At 43.8% G+C, this 25,053-nt stretch overlaps 2 protein-coding genes across 7 annotated transcripts in view; one reads left to right on the plus strand and one right to left on the minus strand.

The window, feature by feature from the left end:
- The window catches only part of LOC119176559 (uncharacterized protein KIAA1143 homolog), a 47,331-nt gene extending 31,995 nt beyond the window's left edge, over positions 1-15,336 (plus strand). The window contains exons 3-4 of one of the 2 annotated variants that reach the window (XM_075877877.1): positions 14,214-14,286; positions 14,749-15,336. In XM_075877877.1, the coding sequence (XP_075733992.1) occupies positions 14,214-14,286; positions 14,749-14,764 (89 nt within the window). In that variant the 3' untranslated portion in view covers positions 14,765-15,336. The remainder of the gene's footprint in view (positions 1-14,213; positions 14,287-14,748) is intronic. The other variant, XM_075877878.1, reaches the window with a different exon arrangement.
- Positions 1-25,053, minus strand: part of MEP-1 (zinc finger protein MEP-1) — a 49,680-nt gene that overhangs the window by 14,814 nt on the left and 9,813 nt on the right. For 3 of the 5 annotated variants that reach the window (XM_037427915.2, XM_037427916.2, XM_075877874.1), the window contains 2 exons: positions 18,199-18,255; positions 7,729-7,826 (listed from right to left, as the gene is read on the minus strand). In XM_037427915.2, the coding sequence (XP_037283812.1) occupies positions 7,729-7,811 (83 nt within the window). In that variant the 5' untranslated portion in view covers positions 7,812-7,826; positions 18,199-18,255. The remainder of the gene's footprint in view (positions 1-7,728; positions 7,827-18,198; positions 18,256-25,053) is intronic. The other 2 variants (XM_037427917.2, XM_075877875.1) reach the window with 1 other exon arrangement.

Here is a 25,053-nt window from a genome sequence, read left to right on the forward strand (position 1 = left end):
AGTACATGGGCCTCTAACAATTCTCTAGTGACCGCCTAGGCTGGGATCAAAGCTGCCTTCGGGTCAGCAGTCGAGCACGAATTCGGCAATAAAACTTTATTGTAGGACAGCACAGTTTGTCGATTTCTTTCTTGTCTGTGTCTGTTCGCACTAGTAGTACTATACTGTCATGAATTTCCAACAAAACCAAGCCGCCACCCTTGTGAACCTCACGGAGAAAATGCTCTCCAAAACACTCAATATTTCACTCAAAAATGATAGAAATAAGGTTCATCGTACAATGGTATGTTATATGACAATCTCTTCTGCAATTTTTTAAGACACTAACCCTTAGAACAGAATACCGGACCAACAAAATTGTATGTCATGGCATAACAAGTACAAATATGTGGTCATCAAGGCAGCAATCCTGTTACAAATCTCCAGCTTTGACGTTAATGAAATGTCACACTTTAACTCTGCAAAATGTGGCACACAAACGCCGCTACATATCACAGTGCTTGCAATGATGAAAGTTCACACAGTCCCTCTTTATGCATTCCCCTAAGATGACTCTTTAGCGAAAGGCAGTTTTTCTTATGCATTTCTTCTCAATCAATAGTTTATCCTTGTATAATCTTGCAGTGCTTCTAGACTGTAATGCTTTGAAGGATCATTATTTGTTCAGTTTTTTTCTTACTGTTGTAAAATACATCCCCCCAGAGTGTATTTTTTATGGCTGAAATAAATTCTTGAGACGAATCTATTTCTAAAAAAGTGGCGACATTTTTTAAGGACACCGTAAAGTGATTGTTTATCAGCAAGTAATGATAAGATACTCTTTAAAAATATATATATATACAACTGTTAAAATATATGGAATGAAATAAATGTCTGTGCAGTCACAGATGTACAAATATCAAGTAATGATAAGATACTCTTTAAAATATATATATATATATATATATATATATATATATATATATATATATATATATATATATATATATATATATATATATATATATATATACAACTGTTAAAATATATGGAATGAAATAAATGTCTGTGCAGTCACAGATGTACAAATATAAGTGCACAAAGTGGCGTTAATTGAAAACATTGGTGGAGAAAAGCCACTTTTGATCCAGTCAGCATCGTCTCGCCACACACGCTTTTTAGCTGTTGCTCACTCCTCAACAGCTGGCTGACACATACTGAATCAGATTCTGATGCTGCAGTTAGGCGGTCATTTCTCCGAATCGCCGTTAGACGCACTTGTGGCAGAGAAACCGGCGCACACTTCCACAGCGAAAGCCAACTGCGCAGGAGATTGCACTGAAGAAAACTACATTTTCGAGCACGTCTGGAAAGTGAAAACAAGTCCGAAACCTATAATAATTTTTAGTCTTGTCACCAATGAGATGGAAGCGGTTTCTACCAGTTCTCAAAACCAGAAACGAAACTACAGCGGCGTCGTTTGTGTCAGTCGGTGTTTGCACACAGAGATTGCATGATGTATATTGCTCACCAGGTCGTAATAGGGTGCTTACGAGCAATAAACAAAAGAGTAACAAATCAGTCACCTTTAGAAAGATTCTAAACCAGAAAGCCATCAGTTTTGTGAGCGCAACAGGCACGAATCAGCCAAAGAACGAAACCAAATCTAGCAGGCACACTGCTGTTGTAAAGCATATAAATATATCTATAAAAAAATTGACACAAGAAAAAAAATATCACATATTTCCAGGGTGGCAGCACATGGCAACGACGTACATGTACGTCTTTGACTAATTGGCTCCTAGCTGATGATGTACATGCATATCTTAGACCCTCAGGAAGTAAGCAAAGAGCTCATTTCTCAGAAATTCCTTTCTCTGTTTCTTTCATCGCAAGTGAAAAATGAGCTTGTCTGTGAGTGAAAATTCTAGATAGATTCAAATAAATAAAGATTGCGTAGTGGCTACTGACAATTAGCATATAGGAGAATTATGGCAATTAGGGCACTGTGCAACTACACTATGAATAAAGGAAAGTGTTAATTTAAGGGCTTGTTTATTGTTTGTCAGACACAATGTTAATGAGAACTAACAGGCAAAAATGCTAGGGAAAGTATAGGGGATGATGTGAGAAGTAACTGAAATGTAAATTCGAAGAGAGAAAAGTGGACAAGATTACTTGCCACTGGCAGGATCTGAACCTGCGTCCTTCGAATAACACGTCCAATGCTCCACCACTGAGCTACAGTGACGGTCATTCCCCCATCCACTTCATACGATATAGATGTGATGTGTATTTAAACGTGAGAACACCAGTCAGTACCATCTGTTGCTGTTATGGCGAGTGTGGAACACCCTTTCTTGCCTGTTTGGCATCAGGTAATAGGCATTCTAGGATATTTTGAAATGGGTCAATGTTACATGCATAGGCATTCCTTTTCTTGAGACACAGTTGGGGTGTTCAGGGCTTGCCACATGAGGTTGCATTAATCTAATCACCAGAAGTGAAGCTAGGTTAGCAATAGAGAATGCAATACAAACAGTGCCAGATAACACTACATATTATGTTATCACATTCTACTCTTGTAGGTGAAACTCTAGCCTCCTTCAAGTCTTCTTTGCACATGCAGTGCGCCATCTGCAAAACAAAGAACTGCTGCAAGTCTAGCTTTATTTCAACTGCAAGTTAAGCTGCAAGTCACGTCTGCGAATGATTCTTGGTCTAGGGTTGTTACCTTGATGGTCCCAACATCGAGCTCCATAGGTCTTGGAGCACTAGTGGTGCAACTACTCGTGACAGACGCTGACAAACCCAAGACTTTGTTTGGCGTAGTTTACGTTGACCACTATGGCATAGTAAATCCTATTTGGTGCACTCTGGAGTAAGAGTGGAATCGCTGCTATATTGTCCACTTATAAAAAATGGAAAAAAGATTTAAAATATTGGCAGATTCCACATGCAGTGGGAATAAATATGTGAACCACAAATGAAGAAGGTTGATACGCCACTTCAAAATCAGCACAGAATTATGAAGTGGACGTAAAATACGCCAAACACGACTTCCATGTCATGATTCCTGGCATTTGTGTTCGTCGTCCATCAACGTCACGTAATACCAAATTTGATATATGTGAAGCTAGCAAAACGGCCGCAAGCACGCTATGAGCGTAGCATGTAGTCATGTTTTACATAACAGGCATATCATGATTATCATGTTTAGACGTGTTATTTACCTTCGTCGTCTATTCAGGTCACGTAATACCAAATTTGGTACAGACGAACCTGGGTATATCGAACTCACCCAAAAACGTTTATCAATTCGATATATGGCATAAAATTCGATATAGGCCAGTATAGGATTTGACACAAAGACACATAACAATAAATTATAAGAAAAGTACTTTATTAATATGGTGGCTTACTTGCGTGCCCTACTGTGGAACAAAATAGTTCTGTATTTTTTTCTGTGTCAACGACTTCGCTGCCTGCGACAACACACACGCCTCAATGTTGTCCAATGAGTCGGAGCAGCTGAAGCCGCAACCTTCCACATTCACGCAATAGCGCCGGGCAAACGCAAATGCACTAATCGCTTCAGAGGATGTAGGCAATGGGCCATCGACAATTTTTTTATTGATATCGCTTTGGCTCGTGGTCGGCACAACGTCTGCAATGTAGTCTCGTGAGGGTGCCGACACCCGCTGTAAAGTTGTTTGCGCCACGTGATGCACATGTCTCGCCCAAAAGCCGCATTCCGGAGTGACAACCCACACGAGGATAGGTTGCGTGTTCGCGAGAGTTGATTGGCTGTAAGCACTGCGAGCGGGCCAGGATCATTTCTTGCAGGGGGGTGTGCACCCGTGCGCAACACAGTCTAACCAACTTTTTCTAGGGTGGCGCCGCAGTTTTCCCTGCCGCCACGAGAAAAAGCCAACTTGCTAGGGCACTTTTAAGACACGAGGAGTTTGATATATCAATTATTGCTATTTTCGTTCGATAAAACAGTAACGTTTGCTATATATTCCCAATGTAAATTTACCGTGTTTAGGAATTGTTCGATACACGGAATAATTTGATATAAACGGGCTCGATATAGTCGGGCTCGACTGTATACGTGGAGCTAGCGAAACGGTTGCGAGCACGGTCGAGCGTACCATGTAGACATGCCTTGAATGATAGGGATGTCATGATTATCATGTTTGGACATGTTATTTACCTTTGCCTTCTATTCCCGCCATGCAATACCAAATATGATATATTTGATTGATAGATATGTGGGGTTTAACGTCCCAAAACCACCATATGATAGTGAAGGGCTCCGAAAATTTCGACCACCTGGGGTTCTTTAACATGCAACCAAATCCGAGCACACAGGCCTACACCATTTCCGCCTCCATTGGAAATGCAGCCGCCGCAGCCAGGATTCGATTACGTGACCTGTGGGGCAGCAGCCGAGTACCTTAGCCACTAGACTACCGTGGCGGGGCAAAATATGATATATGTGGAGCTAGCGGAACGGCTGTGAGCACTCTATGAGCATAGCATGTAGTCATGTTTACATGACAGACATGGCATAATTATCATGTTTGGATGTGTCATTCACCTTCATCGTGTATTCACATCACGTAATACCGAATTTGGTATATTTGGAGCTAGCGAAACAGTCGCGACCACACTATGAGCGAAGCGTAGTCACGTCTTATGACAGGGATATCATGATTATTATGTTTGGACGTGTCATTTACCTTCATCGTTTATTCACGCCACATGACACCAAATTCGGCTATGTGGAGCTAGCGAAATGGCTGCGAGCACGCTATGAGCGTAGCACGTAGTCATGTTTTACATGACACGCATGTCATGATTATCATGCTTGGACGTGTCATTTAGCTTCGTTGTCCATTCACGTCACGTAATACTAAATTTGGTATATGTGATGCTAGCGAAACGGCCGCAAGCACATCATGAGCTTAGCATTTTGTCGTCATGTTTTACATGCCACGCATGTCATGATTATCATGTTTGCACCAGTCATATGCCTTCGTCATCCATTCATGTCCCGTGATACTAAATTTGGTATATGTGAAGTTAGCGAAACGACCGCGAGTGCACATGAGTGTGGCGCGTAGTGATGACTTACATGACGTGCATGTCATGATTTCCACGTTAGGGTCTGTAACTTGTGTTCGCCATACAGTCAAGTCATACCGTACCAGTTTTGCAACATCTAATGTGAATGAAACCACCACAAGGGCTGCAAGACCATGAAATGTAAATCATGATAATCATGACATATATGTGATGATTTTCAAGTTATGACTTGTCACTTATGCTTGTCATACACTCTTGTTATACCATACCAATTGTGGTATAGATACCATTATTGAAACGGCCAGGAGAGCTAGAAGTTGTGGGCAGACGATAGATAGATAGATAGATAGATAGATAGATAGATAGACAGACAGATACGCTCAAAGTCGTCGAAGTTCGCCAAGAAATCATGACAAGTTTGGGGGGGGGGGGGGATTATTATTAGATATATGTGTACAATAAACAAACTGTGCCAAACTACGTCAAACAAATTCTTGGGTTCGTCAGCATCTGTCACCAGTAGTTGCGCCACTGGTGCTCTTAGACGCGTGGAGCTCGATGTTGGGACAATCTCAAGGTCACAACCCTAGACCAAGAATTATTCGCAGGTGCTACTTGCAGCCTAACTTGCAGTCGAAATAAAGCCAGACTTGCAGCAGTTATCTGTTTCTCTTCTCTGAACAGTCCTCAAGGATACACACACGACAATTTACGGCTAGGTAATGCACACACTTTTGTTTCGACCATTTTCAATTTGTATCGTATTGGCACAATATATGTGGCTACATAATGCGATTATCTCGTGTAATTGTGCTTATCAGTCATTCTACTAAAGTTTTCAAGCTGCATTCCAATATCAGTGTGCACATATAGATATATACACATGCATACACATCTAGAAGGGGTTGCCCCTTCCCCTTTTACAAAATACCGCTACTTGCTGCCCTGTTATCTACATCAAATTATGTATTCCAAAATATAACAGCTGTAATGCATGCACTCATGACGATTTCACCTTCATCGCAAAATTGCAGAATAAAGAACACAAGGACACAATAAAGGGCTTAGCTCATTTGTCCCCTCCACTATGTCCTTGTCTTTTGTGCGCACTGAACTCGCCCAACTTATAGTTCCACTGCAATTTATTTTATCTAATAAATTCTGCCTCTAAAATTCTCATGTAAATATATTAATGCCGTTTCTAACTTGAAACTCTAACATATCAGCAAGTTCATAATCAAGATGTTAAGTGACAAGTGCTTGTTAATTATTCTTTCTAAGCAAAGCTTAACAGCTGAAACGTATGCCTTCACTGACAAAGAGTTTGCCTACTACAACAGGTGCCTTACAGTCATTTTAAAGGCAAGAAACAGGGTGCAGTATAGAACAGGTACTTGGAAGAGAACACAGGCGCACACTAGCAACTCTAAATTTACTGAGGAGGCAACACATACACTCTCACCTCATTGTAACAAAGTTGCATCTTGCAGCGAAATATGTATTATATCAAAAATTTGTTAAAAAGGTATATTCTTAACAATACAATTATAGCTAGACTATTCTTAATTTACCTCATTATAACTCATTATAACCAATATATCTTTTGTTATATCGAGGTATGAGTGTATATAGCTTGTAATTTTTGCACATGGTACAATTTCTCTTGCTTAAAATACAGAATGACTATCCCCATTAGACTAAAATCATAAAGGCACATGCATCTAAATGGAAAAAGTTAAAAATAGAGAATGGCGTGGGATGGGTGATCAGAACCCAAAATTTTAGTGCAGCGAGTTGATGAAATAAGAGTACTCCGTCTCTGATAGGGCAATAGACGGGTGTCTGACACATCGTTCCCCACACCTCTTGAAATGAAAAACTTGGATTCATTTACAGGTGGTTTTATCCTGGTGTTTACAGAATGGTTGTGTCAACGAAAATAGGCGAGCAGCCGCATGTGGTACAATGCTGCTTCAAGTGGGCGCCTTCCCTTGATGCCATGGAGGCAAAAATGCTTGAGGCCAGTGTACTTAGAATTAGATGCACGTAAAAGAACCCGAGCCGGTCTAAATTTCCGGAGCCCTCCTTTACATCTTCCATAACCATATCGTGGTTTAGGGATGTTAAATGCCATCGATTATTATTATTATTACTTAGTAACGTGACAGTCTTCAAACACCACTAAAGGTTAGGATGAGCAGACAATGCAGGTAAGACAGGTACAACACAAAGGGAGCACGATATGAGCATCACAGCCAGCAAGCATATTCCATGACACAGGGATTATGCTTTGTTGTGCTCTGTATGAATGCTCATTCATTGACACTGCACTCTGTTATCTCAACTGCATATCATAATCTTGTAAATATGCGAGCAGTTTCATCGGCAACAAGCCTTTGATGTTCAAATCTCACAAAAGTGACTACGGAACTGCAAAGCACTATGTATGCTGCATTTATTTTACAGCTGTAATCTGCTTCATAAACAACACTAGTCTTTGCTACACATGTCACTGTTTACTAGAATTCAACCCATGCTGTGCACACTCTGGGCATATAGCCTCTTAGGTAGTGACAGGCGGGCAGGGGGTGAGGGGGGTGGTGTATGCCTAATGTACATAGAACACCACCAGAGGAACCATGCCACATTTCAACAAACCTTTTATGTCTGCTCTCTCCTGGAAGATGTACTGTGCTGCTAGGCATCAACTCATTAGTATTTTCCCCCTTAGTGGATACCATTCTAACTGCAGGAGCCTGCGTGGAAAGAAAGAAAAAAAAAACCTTGGTACATGTGTTCAACGGAGTAAAGGAAGAACACTGCCATGTATTGTTATAGCTTCAAAAATAAAATCATGCTTCTAGGACCTAGGCTACAGACTGCCCTGTAACACTTTTTTAGCATGGTCAGAAAACACGTCCAATCGGTTGTTGAGGCTCCTAGAAAGACACAAGCCAAACATTATAGCACTAAATGCGGCCTGGAATTCACAATTAATGCTGAAAGTCAGCTAGAAGATGTTCGCTCTTTTAAGAAATGATGCCATACCACCTAGTTCACGGCCATTGGTTAATTTGAGCATCAAAGGCTGCATAGTTGCTGCGGCCGGCGTGGGAGGCCAACATGTGCCCGCATATGGGTGCTCGAAATCACACTGAAAATAAGCCGGCGTGCGTTAAAAAGAAAAAAAAGAAGAAAGAGATGTGCTCAAGGTGGTGATGCGCATGCGATGCAACTTCTTTCCCCTGAGCCATCTATCTGTCCCTCTTTAGCGTCGGTAGAACAGAAGAGAGAAGGTAATTGCACAGTGCAACAAATCTCTGCAACTCCGCTCATACTTCACAGAATAAAAATATCTTTCTGGCGGTCGATTCATGAGACAAACTTTTTTAGTGAAGCAATTCGATGGTTACTTAAAAATAAGTGTTGCAGGGCCACTTTCATGAGACAAACTTTTTTAGTGAAGCCATTCGATGGTTACTTAAAAATAAGTGTCGCAGGGCCACTTTAATGTAACAGATGCACAATATAGCAGCATGTGGTATACAATGAGACTGCAACCCTTGAATGCTCCTAGCTTGTTTACAGGTTTAACAGTTCTGCAAAAAAAAAAAAAAAATGCCAAGAGACAATAAAAACAATAAGCTCATAGACCTTCGTTTGAAGTGCCAAATGTTGACACACAACACTTATGGAGTGATGAACGAAGAACATGCTGAAGAAAGATCTTGGGCAAGCAGACCGGACGCGAATGATAAGATTGCACCATTGCAGTCCAATTTGTTCTTAAGTTCGACACCTGCCAACATTGTCCCTGTTTCACGGTTGAAATGACATTTCCATTACTGTTCCTCACCAGACTTTTGCCAAAAAAACGGAGTCTTGTTACAGAGTAATGTATGACTACCATGATAATGAAAGATCTTGGGGAAGCAAGCAGGCACATATTTTCACTGCTTTCTGCCTTATGGCTAACCAGAGCAAATTTATTGACAGAAAAGCCTCCTTAATTCAAAGTTACTAGGACTGTGAAAAATCTTCAAATTAAGTGGGTTTTTGAATCAATTAAACATACAAAAAATGAAATTCAAAGAAAATTGAATTATTGAAAGTAACCAGAGGCGGTAGTTTACTGTGCTGGCTAGTTTGCGGCTCTGAGGGTCATGTTTTCCAGAAATACCTGGTCCCAATTTTGCCGCAAAAAATGGGGAACAGCAGGCGTCGCTGCTGCTAGTACAAGCAGAGAGAGAAAAATAAAAAAAAAGCAATCTTTAGGTCAGTTAGAATGTGCGCCTGCCGAAAAACAATGACGTGCTTCACTGTAACACAGTAGTGACACATGCGCAGCATGTCACCTGCTCCTCATAGCGTCAGCGCGTCATGATGCGACCGTTCGCCCATTCTTTCTGGTAAAATATAGAACCTGTGTTTGCCACATTGCAAAGATTCAGTATTGTGTTTGGTGGGAAAATATGATCACTAATGTTTTGAAATTGAGTTTTCAAAGTAGCCGTTGCAGGCATGTACTCCACCAGCAGTGCAAGTGCGCAAATTGCTCAAGCAACTGCTAATCGGAGGTTCGCATACATCATAAATTCTGTCAGACTGACATTTATTAATTTCTTTATATTTCCAGAAAGAGTGGGTAAATCATGAGACACTGACATTGTGAGAGGCATGCATTGACCAGAAAACATCGCCTCCCCCAATTCGCAGAAGTGGGGCTTGGGTTGTTGACCTGCCACTCATTAGTATGGCTATGCTATATTGCCCTCGCGGCTCTTAAAGTTCATCGTTACCGCAGATTTGCAGCGAAATTGGGAATTACCACATGGGGCACTGAAAGCTTTCAAATTAACTGGACTGTCGCTTTTAATTCTCTGCCCAAACTTACGCTGCAAAATATGGGATCGAATTAACCAAGATTTCAAAATAAGTGTTCAAATTAATGAGGTTTCACTGCATATACAATTTAGTTTGGCCTCTAGAGCACCGAGTACATCACGGCGATATTAACACAATATGTTTTTTTTTGTCATCAATGTTGTGAATAAGTTCAGTGCAACATCTATATTGCTGTGATAGCAAGTGTTTGTGGCGAAACGGGTCGGCGCCGCTTCTGCGCCTGAGCGTCGCGGCGATGCCTCCAAACACGGGCGCTGGCGATAAGAACACTCTCGCCGGAAAGAAGCAAGAAAACTGTGTGTGTGCCCCAATTCAGGGGCAGTTGTTGTAGAACCTTCAGTGCGGAAACATTAAAGCTATGTTATCCCACATGTTCTGTGCATCCACCAGGAATAAGTCCGGACCAGTTTTCAAGTGCCTACATGCCTTTTTTTAACTTTTTTTCAGCCTGGTTCAGCCACTGTTGCCATCACTGGGCAACGGAACCCTGCTAAAAGCAATAAAAAATCCACCAGATACCGCTAGATTATAAAGCATATTTACTGAATTTCCCACTAAGACATATTTCATTTAAAAGTACGTCAAATTTCGTATGACGAAAAGATTTATCATCTTGTAAACTTCCCAAAACTACGAGAGCTGAAAGTCTTCCTAAGATACTAGAGGCTTCAGTGCAGTGGCTGTCGTCAGCCTCATTAGCCTTAAGTCTCGTCTCTGAAACTTTCAAGGTGCACAAGTTAAAGAATGCCGTGTGATCATTGATTTGGTGACACTGTGTTCATAGATAGAAATCGCAAGGAATCTCACGAGACTGACATCGGTTGGCTCATCAATCATAAAGCTGTAATTGTTGTCCCCAATGTCCTGTGCCAATCTGCCTTGAAATGGAGGCCAAGAACGTTCTTAATCACAGAAGCGCACTTGTAGCAGTGCATTCTATAAGCTCTTGCAGCTTCGCTGTCAGAAGATAGCTTTTTATAGAGTTGGCACAAGTGATCCGCAGTCATAATTGAACAATGTTTGGCGATGAATGGAGCAGTTCTGCTCTCAGTAGCATCCCCTGGTTGAACTTGTGTTTCTGTAGTGAATACCAGTTGCTTCTGGATTGATTAACCGGCATCCTTAATAAACAGAACCTTTCTTTGACACAAAGCAGTCGTTCCTTTCGTCTCTGCAACTTCGAACGCAAAAAACAAAATTAGTCAATCGCCTCACTTCCTGCCAGCAGCTGGCTCACTGTCTGCACCGCAAGCTGCAGGGAGTGCGTCGCCTCCGTTTCTTTTTTAGGGTGGTGTCAGCCTTTGACCCACCACTTGTCACCACCCGCCAAAACACAATGTTGCCAGTAGAGGTTTCCATAGCAATGAGACGACGTGGGCGCCATGTTGGTTGTCCCAGCCAGTCGTTCTTACTCCGCCGTACTGCACCAGATGCAAGCTGCGTTTGACTGCGCTTCTCTAGACGTACCTTCTGTTACACCATCCTCGCGCTAAGTGCATCTACAAGAACTTTGGAATGAGAATGCCAGGGTGCTGCGTGCCGCAATGCAAGACCATTTGGATACAGGGCCATAAGAATGTTGCGCTTCCCAACTTGCCGTAGCCGACAGAAATGCTGGATTACACAAGTGGAGAAAGAATGATGGGAGCCGACTACTACTTCCAGTGTTTGTAAGGTGAGTACCCATTATATTACTAGCAGATTGAATATATCGCTGCATGTTTTGTAAAATGATTTGCTTAGTTACGCGTCGAAAAGCAGCCCGCGCAAACTAAACGCCACAACTTGCGAAGTAAAAAAAAATTCACTGCATATCCACCGAGTGAATGATAATGATGAGTGGGGCGAAACTTTGTGAGCTTTCAGCTTGTCCATCTGCCATCCTATAAAACTAAACCACACGCAACATGTATCCACACGATCTAGTGATCACTTCACGTTCTGCAACAGCACAGCACCATCTAGTGAAAATTGTGAGAAGTAGGCCACGACTACTACAGAGGAGGGACTGAGCCACAGCATAAGAAGCATCGCCCCCCCCCCCCCCCCCCAAAAATAATAAATTGATTGATAGATATGTGGGGTTTAACGTCCCAAAACCACCATATGATTATGAGAGACGCCGTAGTGGAGGGCTCCGAAAATTTCGACCATCTGGGGTTCTTTAACGTGAACCCAAATCTGAGTACACGGGCCTACAACATTTCCGCCTCTATCGGAAATGCAGCCGCCGCAGCCTGGATTTGAACCCGCGACCTGCAGGTCAGCAGCCGAGTACCTTAGCCACTAGACCACCGCGGTGGGGCAAAAATAATAAATGCGACTTCGTTTGGCTATGTTGGGTAATGCGAGCGAAAACTGGTCAACTTGGGCATGCCTGTTTACTCTCGTAGTCAAAGCCAAATTTGCCAATCAAACAATATGGCTAGCTGAATGTGTCGTACTGCGTGTAGTCACCACCTCCGCTTCATCGGTTTCCAAAGCTGTCACTGCTTTCGTCGCGAGAAACACCAGGCCTGTAAGCCACCAACAGACGCTCGCGTTTGGGTGTTCCTTTGCTGGCAGATGTGCGTGTTCCTGCACTTACACCTCCGATGCTAAGGAAGGCCATTGGGAGAAGTAGACGAGCCGACGAACGTGTTCCCTGCAGACTCTTGCAGTCTTGCACAGCTGCAAGACGACAACTAAATTCTGCCCGGCTTGCCACAGAGTATTCGTTCTTCCCTTCAAGGACATGCGAAAATACACACCAAAACTCGTTCAACAACGCCAAGCAATCTTTTGTTTTGCTTTAATAATATAGCATGCGACTGAATTACAGTCCATCCCTCCAATCCATCCGTATGTCTATCTGTCCTAAATACTTCTGTAGGTGTGCATTAAGCAAGTCAGCCGTTGGCTCAAATATGACCTGCTGTAGGTTGTTGCTGCGTCTTAATTTTTGTCACCCTTTTGTTTCATAACCGGGCACAAAGATGATTTCATATCGTGAACTCAGTTTTAGGGGCAAAACTCCTTAAGGCGTAGCAAGTCCTACGTTCTCGTAGCCACCTCTAGTTCTCGGAGCACTCACTAGATGGCGATGGTGCTGCGACGTTCCTGCTGCTAGTACTCTGATTGCTCACTTGATGGTGATGCAGTACTCGCTCCACTTTAATGCATGCTCTCGTGTGATTGAAGACTGCATTCGCTCATGTGCTTCAAGTATAACGACGAAGACAAGACGGCGGAGCGGAGGGCTCAGAAAATGGCTGCCGCGCGTGCTTGCTGTCTTCACATGATAATAGAGAGGGTAAGATTTGCGGAGGGTTCACAGTTTACCAATGTACCTTCGAAGCTTCACCCACTCATCATCATTCACTCCGTGGATATGCTGTCATTTCTTTCATTTAGAGCTTGTAAAGAAAATGTATATAGACTGCGTATGACTTTTCACCTTATTGCTTTATTGTAGGCCCACTGCGAGGACACAAGCTTCGAGCAAAGGAGGCAGGAGGGTTTGAAGAAAGTATGGCCAGATGCAGTTCCGATGCCGTTTGCAACAAAATCTGGCCTGGAAAATCTTGGCTTGACCCTTGTGTCTTCCCTGTTCTTTTCTTCAAGCATAATTAACAGCCTTGCGGGGAGAGGAGGGTTGGTGTAATACGATTCAATGCCCTACTATTTTCTGGCAATGCTAACCACTTGCAAGATTTTTAAGCAGCCCGTTGTACGCATTCACTCGCAGGAAGTAAATTTCCTAGAGGAAATTATATAACGGACAAAAGCCATATTTAAGGTATGAGAAACGCCTATGAAGGAGTCCTGACACCTTTTTTCGGAGGAGAGTTTACTCTGCCATACAAATCTGCCACGGCTCTGAGAAAGTGTGATGCTCAGCAAATGCTAATAAGAAATTTTATTTTAATATTAAAGTCAATTTTCTCGCGGCGCACCTACCGACATCGACACTAACTTGACGTAAGGCTACAGTACTAATCCTGGTGACTTCGTGCAGCAGTCTGGCAAGTTGTGATAAACCAAGAAATCACAAAATTGCTATTCCAAAAACATTGTGCATTGCATGTATCGGATAAGAACTACACAGTGACGTTAAAAATGCTTCACCGTTTTGATCATTTTCAGCTCGAAAACATTACACGTAAGCCAAAGTGTTCATGATTGTGGTTGCGCGAAGTGTAAGAAGATGTTGACACCATCGCGGCAGTAACCTTTTATTTTTTCACCCTTTTGCGCAGTCCGGCCCGGCGCTGAGACAAGCGGGGGCCATGGTGGAAACTGGACGTCACCGAAGCAAAGTTCATTTACAAAGTACGAAGTTTACTGTACACGATAAAGAAACATCTTGTGATTTCACCGGAGCAGTGATTCAATCCTATCTGAGTTAAAGCTCGTTTAAATGCAGTTAGCATCACCATTTATGGTGCGCGATAACGTAAAGGCATACATTTATGTACGTACGCAAAAGCTTACTTATGGGGAGCTAAAACACGTGTTCCGGTAAGACGGTAAATGCAGACCGGTATCTGGTAACACATTAACGTAAAGTATGCATACAAGCTAAAAGCCCCAACTATCATCGAGCGTAGCTATGAAACAAGCTACAGGAGTCTGGACTAGTATATGTGTATGCAAATACAAGACTTACACTTATCAAAGGACAAATGAATCGTTTGATTTCGAAATTTCCGTCATGGCGCCAATATTTTCCTCTGTGAATTGTTTTGTGCGATTGAAAATAAGGACAATAGGTGCAAATTCCACCGATTCCAGTCCAGTCCGGCGCTGAGACAAGCAGGGGTCGTGGTGGAAGCTGGACGTCAAGTCGTGGTGGAAACTGGACGTCAACCAAGCGAAGTTTATTCTATTTACAGCACTTAACTCCGGACGTGTACACGCGCAACGTGCAGTTACTGACCGACTTCGAATTGTCGACGAAGAACCTGTGCCTTGAGAGTGATGGCAACCGAACATTGTGCCCCTGCCACGACAGTTGCCACACGTGCGGCAGACATCGAAGAAGCGACGTGCAGACGAGGATACATCACCACCTGGTCTAACAATCGACGCAATGGTCTAACATTCGACGCAAAAAAAGATAAGTGAAAACTTTCATGTCAGTACCCCTTTAAGGTGCCGAAAGTGATCAGGTAACTTTTGCTTCAGGAATTTCATGCAGACATTGAATTCTGTTCACAATGAAATCGAGGTTCTCCCTATCGTAGATATAAGCACCTTAAATATCATCATTCAGCCAATGCGGCAGGTGCACCAGCTGCATGAAACGAATTGTTTTCACAATATTTTATACAAACATGAGTGAACAAACATGTTTTTTCTGTTGTACAAAACGGTGGCTAACTTCAGATAACAACCCTCCAGCATTCAGCACTTGCTATACAAAAAACCACCCAATGCTCGTCGAAACCCAAGCTACATTCAAACCAACATGGTGGCCTGTCAAGTACGACGGCCGCCGAAGCCGGTTGTAAGCAACCATAGTCAAACTTGTCACCACCCTAAAAAACAGAGGCGGCACGCATGAAGGCTTTCTAATGGCTTGTAATTATCAGGCACGTATCAAGGCACCCTAACGGCTTGAGTGCATCGCAGCTGGTCTATTATGTCTTGCCTAGAAAGTGATGGTCGGTTTCAAGCTTCACAAATTTTTTTGTCTGAAATGAGTGCAGCAAGTAACCAGGAGCCCTCCTACCCGGCTGAAGTTTAATACAATTTTTGCATTTCTAGAAGATGATTCGCACGACAATTTTGAATAGGTGCATTGTGTCAGGCGTTCGCCAGAAATCCACAATGTATGAAAATGGCCTGTAAAAAAATCCATTAGCTTCTAGACAAATTTTTTTTTCTATTAGAATAAGCTAAAATCCACCAAATTTAGCGGAGAGATGACAGGACAGGTGGCACTGACGATCTTGTCGACACTAGATAGCAAGTCAGAGCCGCCCATCCTATGGTTGCGTTTCTTTGCTCTGTGCTATTTCGCAGCTAAAATATGTCATTAGGCAAGCACCAACTCAACCAACAAACAGTCTCGTAAAACATATTTCTAGTGTAACTGGCCTGTCTTCGTGTGTATCTTCTCCGAGCTTGCTATCAGCATCAACAAGATCCTCAGTGCTGCCTGTCTTGTGCGTTTCTTTGTTCTGTGTATATGCCATTTTATGGCTAAAATATGTCATTAAGCAAGTACCAACTCAGCCAACAAACAGTCTTGTTAAAACATATTTTTAAAGCAACAGGCCTGTTTACGTGTGCGTCTTCTCCGAGCTTGCTATTTAGCATCGACAACTTCCCCATTAAAAGCCTGGGGGACCGGAGCTTTATCAAGCCGATGAAAATTCGGCTTTTCTCCAGTTCTTCCTTTTTCACCTTATGTACGAAATGATGAAAATAAAAGATTTTGATTGATTTATTGATTGATTTATCCTGTACTGATTGATGTTCTGCTTTGGCATAACTATAAGGAATAGATGCGAATAAATATTTCCTCATGTCTCTTTTGAGCACACAAAAATTGTTTTTTTACATGGCTCGCAGGGAGCAGCTCGTCGAACATAGTAGCAATATTGGGCAGTAACTAGTTACTAGCAATGGGTTATTGGTAACTGGTTACTTTGTTAGGTAACTTGCAACTGTAACCAGTTACATTGGAATAGGAAGAACTCGTACTGTAACACTTACTTTTTTACATAGTAACTGTAACGGAAAATACTGCTAGTTACTTTTGCTTCTTTAAAAAATTATCCAACTGCAACATTCGTTGAAGACAAATGTTATATTATAAATATCTTCTTTACAGTATACTCTCCACTTTTCAACTTTCCGAAAATGGGCTCCCCTCGCAGTTTAGGGGAAGATGCCGCTAAGAGGAACATCTTCCATATAGAAGACATCAGAGTTGTGAACTACAAGTCCTAATTAAACCATGTGTTAATATTATTATATGTGGGGTATAACGTCCTAAAACCACCATGTGATTATGAGAGACGCCGTAGTGGAGGGCTCCGGAAATTTCGACCACCTGGGGTTCTTTAACTTGCACCCAAATCTGAGCACACGGGCCTACATTTCCGCCTCCATTGGAAATGCAGCCGCCACAGCCGGGATTCGAACTCGCGAACTGCGGGTCAGCAGCCGAGTACCTTAGCCACTAGACCACCGTGGCGGGGCTAATTAAACCATGTGTCAACTGATTCCTAAGTTGATTTCCTTTTTTGGGGGGGGGGGGGTGTTCATATATTTTTTCTGTTACTTGAGCTTCTACCTCTGTTCTTGGTGTGCCGGTGGTCGAACGTTCTTTCACTTGAGGCTCAGAGTTAATCGTGTTTAACTGGTGGCCAGAAAACAGCAGCATGAAACCGCTGGAGGTCAGAAGCCTGTGCACCAGCAAAGCAGTTCTTAAAACTTTTTTTGTAACTGATCCTCGAAGGCCTACTTTAACTGAACACAATTATTAAAGAGACACTGAAGGCAAAGGACCAGTTATGACAGAGTGAAGAAAGCTCAATGGATATTATCAACAACAGAGCATTACTTGCAAAGAAATTAAGCTAGGTGTATCACAAGAAAAGCACGAATGGAACATTTGCGAAATGACAACAATTACGTGAGAGTGTCCGTCCACAATCACTACTAATCAAACTACTTGCCATAAGAAAAGAACTTTCCGTGCATCTAGAGACGTAATAAAATTCTGCTTATCCGTTTCTTCTTGATCTATAGTAAAAATAACCGCCTGGTGTTACTATAGGGAACCACCAGGCTTTATGGCAGCCCAGTTAAACTAACACCAGGCTTTATAGCAGCCCAGTTAAACCAAGCAAGCAGAGTCATCGCCTCTGAGACTGCAGAAAATTGTTCAATGGTCGTTGTTGCTACTGTGGCTTCTGCTACTTTCGTTCTGCTGCTACTGGTGTCGGCGGCCGCATAGTAAAGGAGGGCAATGTTGGGCACTGAAACAGTGACTTGTAAGAGTCCACTCACACGCATGGGTGATTTGAAGTGTGTTAACGCGATACAGACAATTAAAGCATGATTTTATCTTAGAATAAGCACTTCCTTGGCACAGAACTAGCACTACAAGTTTTCTGAACCTTAGTAGTATATCGTTTTAGGTGTGCTAGTACGTGATATGTTTTGAGCGTATTGGCACATCGTACACTGAACAGCTATTTCAGAAATCAAAGTCGACTTAATATTTACCTTTAGTGTCCCTTTAACAAGATGACAAACATTTCAACTGTATGCAGGTGGCATCCTCTGACAAAAAAGAAAAAGAAAGAAAATGAGCATATATGTTGACCATTTTAGTAGTCACACATGTTCTAGCAAACGTTTCCAAAAGTTCCCCCACCCCTACTCCTCTTTCACTCATGAGACAGCGTCGTCATATTTAAGTCAAAGCTATGTCCGGTCAAGCAGTGTTTAACAAGCTTCGTCTAAGAAGGCGTTGCATAGTTGATTTTAGCAACCTTTCCTTTCCTAATCCTTTTATGCCTCCTTCACCACCGTAATTATGTCGCTTAGCTATTCTTGTATAATACTTGTGAATGAACCCGCACTGAACGTCCGCAGGTGTGTAGTTTTTGGTTTTCGCGAACATATGTCCTAATCTCTTTGGTAATCTCAGTGGATGCATAAGTCTTCGAATAGAGTCTGGGACGCCTTGAACATAGGGAATGGACATCGTTATCACTCATTACCCACTTCCCCTTACCATTTTGTATGTTTTTATTAAACTACTTTTATCATTTGGTATTTATTTCACTATCTATTTGATGTTGCAAGGAACAGATAATGACGTTACTTTCCATGGTAACTGTAAGAAGTCACTTTAGGAAACTCTGTAACTGTAACAGAGTTACTTTTTGCCCTTAGGTAACTGTGAGTTACTTTTTACTGGTAATCTGCCTAAGACTGCGTAATAGTGCCTTCAGCTAAGTGATCATATGCAACAGTACATTGCAACTGAAATTAAATGAAAACAAATTTATTATTATATCAATATTATACACAGAAGCTTTAGTAACAGACATTTAGCTAAGATTAGGACACAATTTGTGCCATCGGTGAAACAGTCTGGCACAACTGACCACTAACTTAGGAAGCCCTCAGTACAACTAGTCACTAATGCTCAAGCTACTCATGAGAGGAAAGAACATTGCAGTGCATTACAACACAAAATAAAATAGAACTTGAGCATTTCAGTTTGATTCATGAAAATAACTATATGTTACCCTTTGACAGTTCAGTTTTCACTGGGCTTCACTAAGCTGCACTGGCTGGCAGGTAGTAAAGGGTGAGCTTGGCGAACACTGTCAAAAACGACGTTCTTGAAGGCAGGCAGTTTGAATTGCACTAACGATATGCAGAACACCAAAAAGTGATTTTCTTGCAAGCTAAGCATTTTCTTAACACAACAAGCACTACGAGGCTTCTGGAATGTTATTTCAACAATTCGCATTTGCTTATTATTGGCCTCTAGTGTCCCCTTGAGACTAGGACTAAAATTTTTTTTTCCAAGTACAGTGGAAATACCTGGCTCCCACTCAAATAATTCAGTAAAAGCTTGTTAATTCGACCCTTGTAAATTTATAAAATTAGACTTTGGGACGTGTTCTCTGGTCCCAGCCGTCACATCGTTTAGTGAATCAAACTCTTGTTAATTCAGGCAAACTTGACCAAAAATTGATTAATTCGGATGATACTAGGTGTGGAACGCTGGAAATGTGCAACGCAAAAGAGTGAAAACGATGTCTGCGGGCAATCCAAACAAGGCAGCGCAGTTTACACCACCATAGTCAACATTGTAAACCGCGCAGTGACATTCGGAAAGCCAGAACACTTGACGCCTATTTGCATTTACCTCTACGTGACACTTCCTTGGCCACGAATCATCGACATCCACAATTGCTTTGTTGGTGAGCAAGGCTTCAGCGGCAAATTTTTTTCGATTACCAACAAAGATAAATGGCACATGCACAACATGCTAGTGATGGAGTTTCAAATATGTTGGTCAAGTAAATATGTTCAAATATGTTGGTCAAGTGAAAGTGGATTACTAGCTAGCCTGACCTCAAACATTCCTAGAGGGTCATTTCAAATGAAACGTCTTATTCCGAAATTCGACCACTGGTGATTCTATTGAAAAATATTGAGCTTAAAGGTATTCTCGTTCAAAAACATTTAGTGGTTGCATGACCACCCTTTGAATATTCCAGTGAGGAGGAAAAGTTAAGTCAGAATAAATTATGCGTGTTTAATCTTCATTCTGAGTACAACCAGACGTTTTCAAGCATTGCATTGTTCTTTCATGTGACGTCACACAAGTAAAACCATATATAAATTTTCCGGCTTAACCAGGCAAAGTAGAAAACCAAGAAAACATGCATATTCGGGCAACTTATGTAAAAAAAGCGGTAACATTTTAGTCGCACAAATTTTTCAGCTTTTTTAGGAGTCAACTGAGAATCTGCTGAAAATATTTTCAACCGGCGTAAACGAACTTTTATTTAGAAAAATGATTGCTAAATTCACAAAAATACTTTTTTGAGATATTTACTCATAATTAAGCATCAAGGCCATTGCGATAAAAAGATACGAGGGTTCATTATATTGCTATGTAGCTGACATACCAGGTGCCAGAAGACGACAACGAGGAAGTGGTCTGTCAGTTGTGCGTGCTGGCCTCCATTTTAGTCGACGCCATACGCATCAGTTTGAATACAGATTTTAAATAGACACGCCTCGTGTGATTTTTGCGTAACATTTTTGTGGTGGACGTGCTGGGTACTTCCCCGTCTACATCACGCTCCGCAACGGCCGCATCATCATAGGTCCTACCCTGTCACAGGTTGAACAACCATTGTCTTCACCACCTGCCCCTTCAGTGACTTCTACATACGTCGTTCTGCCTCCTCCTCGTGATCCCGGTGTATTTTCCAGTCAGGGTGGTGTTGACATCGACAAATAGATCAACCGGTACGAACGGGTCAGCGTAAGCTATAGGTGGGATCCGACTCTTATGCTTGCCAATGTGCTTTTTTACCTCGATGGCCCACCGCGAATGTGGTTCGAGACGCACGAAGCGGAGATTACAAACTGGGACTCCTTTAAAGATAAGATCCGCGACCTTTTTGGCGACACCGTTGGGCGTCAGATCGCAGCGTGGAATCAACTGGCGGCTCGTGCACAGACGTCGACGGAGTCGTACGTCACGTACATTCACGACGTCATCGCCCTATGCCGCCAGATTGACGAGCACATGAGTGAGCCTGAGAAAGTGGCCCATGTGCTGAAAGGCATAGCAAACAACGCAATTAATCTTTTAGTTTACAACAACGTTACCACCGTCGACGCCATCATTAAAGAGTGCCGGCGGTTCGAAGAAGCCAAGAGCCGCCGTATTACTCAGCGATTCACCCGGCTGCCCAACACGGCCGCAACCTCATAGTGTGAAGCCGCCCGCCAGTCCCCCACGTATGAAACCGTCGCACGCATTGTTCATCGGGAAATCGAAGCCGCCTGTCCGGCTATTTTTCAGCCACCCGTTTTCGCAACGCTCGCCTCTGACCAACAACAGCCATTAATACAAGCTGTGGCGAGGCAGGAGTTTGCGAACATCGGCATTCCATCAGCATGTCTCTTGACTCGCCCTGAAGTCCCGTCTTACTCCCAAGGACACGCTCGCCGTTCACTTCCAACAATGCCCTTCCATAACCCTTCGGAATGGCGAACACCCGACGACCGGCCTATTTGTTTTTCCTGCCACCAGCCTGGGCACGTTTCTCGCTATTGCTGCCGTCGTTGGTCAAACCAACCACGTCAGACTTTCTCTACCTCTGCGCTCATGCATCCGACGACCCCTCGACGTTCAGTTGCCGCACCCTTCAATTTCTATTCGTCGTCATCTTACAAGCCTTCCACTGACGCCCCTTTGCCCGATCGCCGCTACCCTGACGCCCCTTCCTCCGGTCGCCGTAGCTCTCGCTCCCCGTCGCCGCTATGTTGCCAATCCCGCTCTCCGCCACCTCGGCACTTTTCCTCGCCCATCTTCTCTGGACGACCGCAGCAGGAAAACTAGATATTGCAGCTTATAGAGGTGAAGCTGCAATACCAATGACAGCCGAAAATCTTCTACTGACGCTTCCCACACACCATAACCTGCTTGAAGTACAAGTTGACCATGTTCCTGTGACCGCCCTCATTGACACAGGTGCGCACCTGTCTATTATGAGCGCTTCTCTACGCTGCTGTTTACAAAAGATTATGACGCCATCTTTGACGCAGGCAATACGAGTTGCCGATGGCGGTACTGTACCAGTAATCGGAATGTGCACTGCTCATGTCAGCATTGCCGGTCGTCACGCCGTGGTCCTTTTTGCCGTGCTAGCCTGCTGCCCTCATGACCTCGTACTTGGCCTTGATTTCCTTTCGGCACACTCGGCCTTAATTGATTGTTCGTCTGGTACCCTCAGCCTTGATCTTCCAATTTTTGCCGACTACTCTGCAAAGCCCACCAGTCGCTTGAGCCCAACCACTTTCGTTCGCCTGGCACCTCAAGCCGTCACGTACGTGTCTTTGTCATCGACCCCTCCCGTTCCTGACGGTGATTATATCGTTACGCCAATTACTGACGTTTGGCTGACGCGCAGTGTTACTGTGCCCTATACCATCGCGACCATAGCGGATAACTGTGTGTTACTTCCGCTCCTTAACTTTGGTTTCACCCCTCAAGTGTTGCCCTGCCAGATGTCTCTAGCCCAGCTAACTGCCTTAACAGAGGACGATGTCAGTGTTGTCGCTGTATCTGCTCTTGATCGAAGCGCAGTCTCACGGTCACCCAGCTCAGACGATGGTATTTTTTGAAACATGATTGGATCGGAGCTGTCGCCTCACCAGGCCGACACTCTCTGCCAAGTTTTGGCCACATACAGTGACATTTTCGACACCGATGATCGTCCCTTGAGCCAGACTAAAATTGTCACTCACCGAATCAACACTGGTGACTCTGCGCCCATTCACTGTCGGCCGTACCGCGTGTCAGCGTCCGAGTGAGAAGTGATTCAGAAAGAAGTGGCCAAAATGCTTGCGAAAAATGTAATCGAACCATCAACAAGCCCTTGGGCATTTCCCGTGGTATTAGTAAAAAAGAAAGACGGCTCATGGCATTTCTGCGTTGATTACCGCCACCCCAACAAAATTACCAAAAAAGACGTGTACCCTCTACCATGCATTGACAATGCCCTTGATTGCCTCTATGGCGCCACCTTCAAAATTTTCCACTCTCGACCTCCGATCTGGCTACTGACAAATTGCTGTAGATGACATGGACCGAGAAAAGACCCCCGACAGTCTTTACCAATTCAAGGTCATGCCATTCGGTCTCTGCAACGCTCCAGCGACCTTCGAGAGAATGATGGACACGCTCCTACAAGGATTTAAATGGTCGACATGTTTGTGTTACCTGGACGACGTGATCATTTTCTCACCTACCTTTGCAACCCACCTTGAACGCCTTTCGACCATTCTATCCACATTACGACGGGCCCGCCTGCAGCTCAATTCCTCCAAGTGCCACTTCGGCCTTCGTCAGATTACCGCATTGGGTCACCTTGTTGACGCTGCCGGCGTACGGCCAGACCCGGCGAAAGTACGCGCTGTAACAAACTTCCCAGTCTCACGCTTTGTCCATGATGTTCGCAGTTTTGTGGGCCTCTGCTCCTACTTTCGCCGGTTCGTGAAAAACTTTGCGGCACTCGCACGGCCCACCGACCTTCTAAAACAAGACGTCCAATTTTGTTGGGGCCCTCCTCAAGCTGACGCCTTCTCCAAGCTAGTCACCGCTCTAACGACACCTCCTATTCTTGCACATTTCGACCCCGATGCTCCTACAGAAGTGCGAACAGACGCGAGTGGTCACGGAATTGGTGCAGTTTTGGCACAAATTCAGCGGGGCAACGACCGTGCAATCGCGTAGCAAGCCGTCTGCTTTCTAAGTCTGAACGCAATTATTCTATAACAGAACGGGAATGTCTCGCTCTTGTTTGGGCGGTTTCGAAATTCCGTCCTTACTTGTATGGCCGCCCTTTCCGTGTCATCACAGATCATCATGCGCTGTGTTGGCTTTCTTCTCTGAAGGACCCCACTGGACGACTTGGTCGTTGGGCATTACGCCTACATGGCCGCCCTTTCCGTGTCATCACAAATCATCACGCGCTGTGTTGGCTTTCTCCTCTGAAGGACCCCACTGGACGGCTTGGTCGTTGGGCATTACGCCTACAGGAGTATTTCTACTCGGTTGCTTATAAGTCTGGACGTCTCCATCTGGACGCCGATTGCTTATCCCGCTACCCTGTTGATCAGCCCCACGAACCAGACATCGAGCCTAGCCTCAGCGTCATGTCAATGCCTGTTGATCAGCCCCACGAACCAGACATCGAGCCTAGCCTCAGCGTCATGTCAATGTCCCAGTTTCTTCAGATTGGTGATGAACAATGTGGTGATGCTTCTCTGCGACAACTTATTGACCGTCTCGAATCTGCTCCGAACGACACGTCACTTCGCATGTACGTCCTCCTGAATGGCACGCTGTACCGTCGTAGCCTCCAGCCAGATGGCCCTGAGCTCCTTCTTGTCGTGCTGAAAAATTTGCGTTCAACCGTGCTGCGCGAGCTTCATGATGAACCAACTGCTGGTCATCTGGGTGTATCTCGGACGTACGACCTACTGCGCCGCCGCTTCTTTTGCCGCGGTCTCGCCCGATCCGTTCACCGTTACGTGTCCTCCTGCGATAAATGCCAACGTAGGAAGCGACCTACTGCGCCCCCGGCTGGACTTCAACCGATCTCCATCCCAACCGAACCTTTCTTCCGTGTTCGTATAGATCTTCTCTGTCCTTTTCCCAAGTCGAAATCAGGCAACAAGTGGGTCGCCATTGCTATAGACTACGCGACTAGGTATGCCATCACTCGAGCGCTCCCCACCAGCACCACTACTGACGTTGCGGACTTTTTGCTCCACAACGTCATCCTACACCATGGCGCTCCTCGCCAATTA

The sequence above is a fragment of the Rhipicephalus microplus genome, chromosome X (genome assembly GCF_043290135.1).
Source record: "Rhipicephalus microplus isolate Deutch F79 chromosome X, USDA_Rmic, whole genome shotgun sequence".
NCBI lineage: Eukaryota > Metazoa > Arthropoda > Arachnida > Ixodida > Ixodidae > Rhipicephalus > Rhipicephalus microplus.